The 5,014-nt window shown below is 42.1% G+C and overlaps 2 protein-coding genes across 2 annotated transcripts; one reads left to right on the top strand and one right to left on the bottom strand.

Annotated features, from left to right (window-relative positions):
- Positions 1-45: 45 nt before the first annotated feature.
- On the top strand, positions 46-2,496 carry SAMD00019534_125430 (hypothetical protein; the record flags this gene model as incomplete). The annotated part of the gene is made up of 2 exons (XM_012892218.1): positions 46-213; positions 376-2,496. The coding sequence occupies 2 exons, from the start codon at positions 46-48 to the stop codon at positions 2,494-2,496; spliced, it is 2,289 nt and encodes a 762-aa protein (XP_012747672.1).
- A 419-nt stretch (positions 2,497-2,915) lies between these two features.
- SAMD00019534_125420 (hypothetical protein) lies at positions 2,916-3,655 on the bottom strand (the record flags this gene model as incomplete). Its single annotated transcript, XM_012892217.1, has 4 exons — positions 2,916-2,964; positions 3,030-3,249; positions 3,320-3,373; positions 3,493-3,655. 4 exons carry the CDS (start codon positions 3,653-3,655, stop codon positions 2,916-2,918), a joined length of 486 nt encoding a protein of 161 aa, XP_012747671.1.
- Between the last annotated feature and the right edge of the window lie 1,359 nt (positions 3,656-5,014).

The raw sequence follows: 5,014 nt of genomic DNA, 5'->3' as shown, positions 1-5,014 counted from the left end.
AAGGAGGACACTCTTGAGCGCAGCAAGAAGCAAGAGAGTGGCACAATGCAGTTGGTGTACGACTCTAAGAAGACCTCTACCTTGAAGTCTCCATACAATGTGTATCAATTCCTTGTCGCCAATGGGGAAGAGACATACTCAAACTTGTCAAGTTGGTTCAGCCAGAGCAAGTTCCACGATCATTTGTCTGCGCTAAACAATCTAAAGACCTATGTAAGTGACATCGAGAAATAGTATATATATATATATATATATATGTTAACTACTGTTGTTTATTGATTGAATGATCATCACTCACTCACTCATTCACACTCACTCACTCACTTTTTTGATGATTATGTAACTAACTTAATAATTTATTTATTTAATATTTAGAATTACAAAGACAAGATATACAAACCAATAGTTATATTAGTTGTTGACATGGTTTGTCTTTGTATCTTGGCCGGACTCTATGCTGTTTATAAGTCGGTGAGCAACTTTAGATGTGTTTGGTGCATGATCAAGAAGGGTGACATGGCTCGCATCCTTGTGCCGGCGGTCGACCCAGAGGGCGCACGACCAAGAGTAATCCCTCAACGGAAGCCAACAGGACCGGCGAGGACCAACGGTGGATACAACAACGATCCATTGATCACATGTATCCCAACGAGTCATATGGTACCAGATCTTCTCCATGTCCTGGTTGCTGTCGTCAGAACCTTTGTCAAACATCATTTCAAATGGCTTGAGACATGGCTGAACATTGAGGTGGATGGTAACAGAGTTGGTAAGCGAGTGAAGGATATGCTGTTGGCAGTCATGGCTCGGCTTGGTCCCAAGATACCTCCAAACAGTATGAAGCCAAGTGAGTCCAAACCTACATCGCTCGTTGCCCGTTGGGAATCAACCAGAGTGAAGTTCCAGGCTGCCATTGACATCATCCTTCGTCGAAACGATATGTTCAATATTGAAGACCTGTTGATTGGAGAGACTGAGGTGCTGAGGATCAAGTACCATGAATACAAAGTGCGTGCCCTTGACACCTGGCACATGCTACATCATTTCTTCTCGACCATGATCGATCCTGGAACAGCACCAGCTATACGAACTCAAAACAGACCTGCTGCGCAAGCAATTCCCACTCCTGCTGATCCAACTCCTGCTGCTCCAACTCCTGCTGATCCGACTCCAACTCCTGCTGCTCAATCCCTTCCATTATTCGATAGGGGTGTATGGTATTCCCATGCTTACATATTTGCCAAGTTGTCCATCGAGATCTATGGTCCAAGCATCATCACGTCCTACGTTCATTGCCTCTGCCATCACGTGCCTGAAGCCATTTATTTGTTCGGATCGCTTGACCGCCTCATCAACATGGCACCAGAAGGAAGGCACTACGCCAATAAGTTGGTATTGGAACGCAATGCCAACGGTACCATTTATGGCGTAGCCGAGTTGTGTCAAGTGCAGCTGAAGCGCGGTAACGTCATCACGATGGTGTCTTATCAAACAGACCAATACAAGAACCTTCTCAATGGCACCAACTCTCGCAACGTCACCTACAAAGCGAGAATGAACGTGAGAAATCCAAGTGTGTTCGACAAGTACAGAGCAACACATGGCATGACCACAAGCTCGTCGGACAATTCCCACCATCCATGTCCAAGCGACAATGAGGAGGAGTACGACGAGGAGTACAATGATGATATGTATGAACATGGACAGGCTGCCCACCAGAGTGATGACGAGGATGGAGGCGACGAGACGGATGATGAGCCACACTACGAGTCGTACGGTGGTGGTGGTGGTGGTGGTATGGACAACAGTGATGGCGAGCAAACACAGACCGGTACCATTGAACATGCGCATGTTCCAATGATGGAGGATGTGCCACAGTTGCAGGACACATTGATGAACACACACTATTACAATGATGGCGACAAAGTCTATGCGATGTCGATTGAGGTAGACGTTGGAACCTGGTGGCCTGGCACAGTCAAGTCATCTGATTACGATGAGCACAATGAAGTGATGTCGTATGTTGTCAAATTCGATCAAGGAACAGATAGTCAGTTGACTGTACAAGAGAACGTGTGCATTGCCACTGCCTACACTCAACAAGATGACAGCAGGATCGAAGGAGCCGACGTTCTTGTCTTCATCTATGACAATGGAAAGACTGGGCGATTCTACAGAGGAACAGTGGAGAAGTTTAAGCTACAGCGACGCAAGAGGACCTTTGAAGTGTTAATGTTACCTATTGGTAAAGATGGAGTACTTGACAGATTGATGGATGAGTACAACAACATCCAAGATAGGTTATGTGGTCTGTCACGTTCTGGCATCACATTATCCAACGAAGCTGAGGCCAAGTATAACAATGACCTCACAGAGTTGGAAAGACAAATCACAAAGTGCCGCAATAGACAAACACCAAGATATAGAGTTGGCAGAGAGGACACAAGATGGATACATTGGTGCGACAACATGACAAACATATTTATAATTCAATAAATGTGATGTTGATCGATTAACAATGATAATCATTGTATGATATTGATTGATTGACTGATTGATTAGTATGACATAGAGTTCGAGCAATTAAGGGTGAACAATTAGAACACAAGGTGAAATAGTAATGAGAAGGCTTGTATTATGATTATTTGAGTTGGAACGAGTCGAGTTATAATGATCATTCCTTATGAGAGACAGTTGCTCTGTCGATGGCTAAAAATGCTGTTACTGATGCTGTTTCGTCTTTCTTGTGTGCTGATAATCTGTATAGTCTACTTGGTATCATATTATATTTAAATATACATATTATATCTATCAGTAAATGAATAATAATGTTTGAGCAAACATGTTGAACTTTGTCAAACACTCATTCATTCACTCAATCACTCTCCCACACACACCCACACACACACACCGAATCAAAACTTAATGACAAACTTAAGCGGATAATTTGTAGTGAAGTAGTATCTAATTATAATGAGAAATAGTTGGTTAGCATTGATAACCTAGAGCAGTGTTCCTTGAGACATTACCTTGTGTGTGTCTTTAAACAGTTGTATTGTTCTTCAGATATAAGATCACGGAGGAGATAGAGACTACACATGGACAATTGAGTGATCTCTCTGGCGACGAAACTTTCAAGATAGGCCAAACGTAGTGATCCTTTGAGCAAGCTATACCTCCGATGTACTTTCACCCACTGTTGCGTGTCTAGTCCACCAAACACCATGATGAGCTCACGCTTCATATTGCCTGTCATTCAAGATATTAACATGTTAGTTCATATGCATGCAATATAGTAATTGTCTGATCGTTGACTTACCCAGTGTTTCCACATGCATCATCTCTATGGGTATTTGAACGACAGGGTCGATATCTAAATATAGAAGGAATGCTAAAGGTTGTGTGTTAGTCTCTAATGATTGATGTTGCTTGCTTGTCCACACTACCTCACTCTATTCAATCAATCAATCAATCAATCATACATATACTTACAAGGATGTTGATAATGGATGGCAAGCTTCTCGCAACGAGTCTTGAACTCTTGTGTTCTCGAATCGAGGGTGCCATGCTGCAGTGCATCAGAGTAATCATTGTGGTAATCGATAACCTTGCTCCACTCACGAGGGTGGTAAGATGGTTGGGTCGATACTATCATTGCCAAAGGTAATTCACAAAATCGGCAAGGACTGGAACTGGTGTAAGAGTTGAAACACAACAGTGAGTATGCCTCTGGTGAGTCTGCTACTATCCTCATCAGACGAGGATAAAGAACCTTGCCACTATGTTGGATGCCAGTCTATATTACAGTACGTTTCCTAAGTTATGGCCACCCCCTGAGCAAACAGATAGGTGATTGATATCTCTTCAATATTAAGAGATACCAAATGATATCTTATCTCTCTAAATAATAGACTCAATTATCTACTAATCTTGATTGAATTACTTATTGCTACAGTACGTTTCATAAGTTATGGCCACCCCCTGAGCAAACAGATAGGTGATTGATATCTCTTCAATATTAAGAGATACCAAATGATATCTTATCTCTCTAAATAATAGACTCAATTATCTACTAATCTTGATTGAATTACTTATTGCTAGTTATATTTATTTACAAATAATTGAATGAGAGTGTTGAAATGATAAGTAGTGAACATGGCCATTATTTATGCAACGAAAATTGATCGAAGGTATCGGAACGATGAACTAGAATAATGACAAAGGAGGTTGTCAATATTTGGTCCACCATCCATTCGCTGTTATAATGTCCTCCATTCGTTGTGGCAAGGAGGCGTATAGGTTCTCAACAATGCTGTCATCCATTAGCTCCCATTGTTCATTGGCAAGGTCGGAAAGGACCACTCCAGGGTTCTTTGCCAGCTCTCTCTTGACTCTCTCACAACAAATTAATCGTGGAGGTGTCCACGCATACAACTCCTGTGGGAGATTCATCGACTTAGAGTCGAATTCATTTTTGTGCGGCAGGTTTGGCAACTGAGTGTGCGGGCCGCAATGACCAGTTGTATGAGCGATAAGATTATTCTTGCATTTATTTGAATTATTTTGTATTGAGTGTGTTGTTGATGAGATCAAAGTCTGAACAGTGTGTTCCATTTGGCATCGTGATGAACATTGATTACAGATATATATATGGTAATACTCTTCTTCAGTATCCTTCTCTTCTTTGTTACTCTTCCAGAGGCAGTAGATATGTGACCACAACTCTCGTCAACAATGCGACCAGTGTAGTACTTGGAGTCATAGAACACCAGCACATCCATTCCTAAGCAAACGTCATCGTCTTGTGTCAGCTGTATCTTGTTGATTAGCCGCAGTCTCTCAACTCGAACGAGTTCAGTTTCTTCAGACGTACGATACTTCCTATGGTTGTACTTGACGACGTAGTTGGGATAGTGATCATAGACGATGACTCTTTCCCATCATGTATCCTTGTCTCCTTCATGGTTCGTCTGAGCGAGCACCTTCATGCCAGCTTGGAACAGATTCAGAACAT

This window comes from Acytostelium subglobosum, assembly GCF_000787575.1.
Source record: "Acytostelium subglobosum LB1 DNA, scaffold: scaffold48, whole genome shotgun sequence".
NCBI classification, from domain to species: Eukaryota; Evosea; class Eumycetozoa; order Acytosteliales; family Acytosteliaceae; genus Acytostelium; species Acytostelium subglobosum.
Note: the sequence above shows the minus strand (reverse complement) of the source record. Positions and strands in the feature narration are given on the sequence as shown.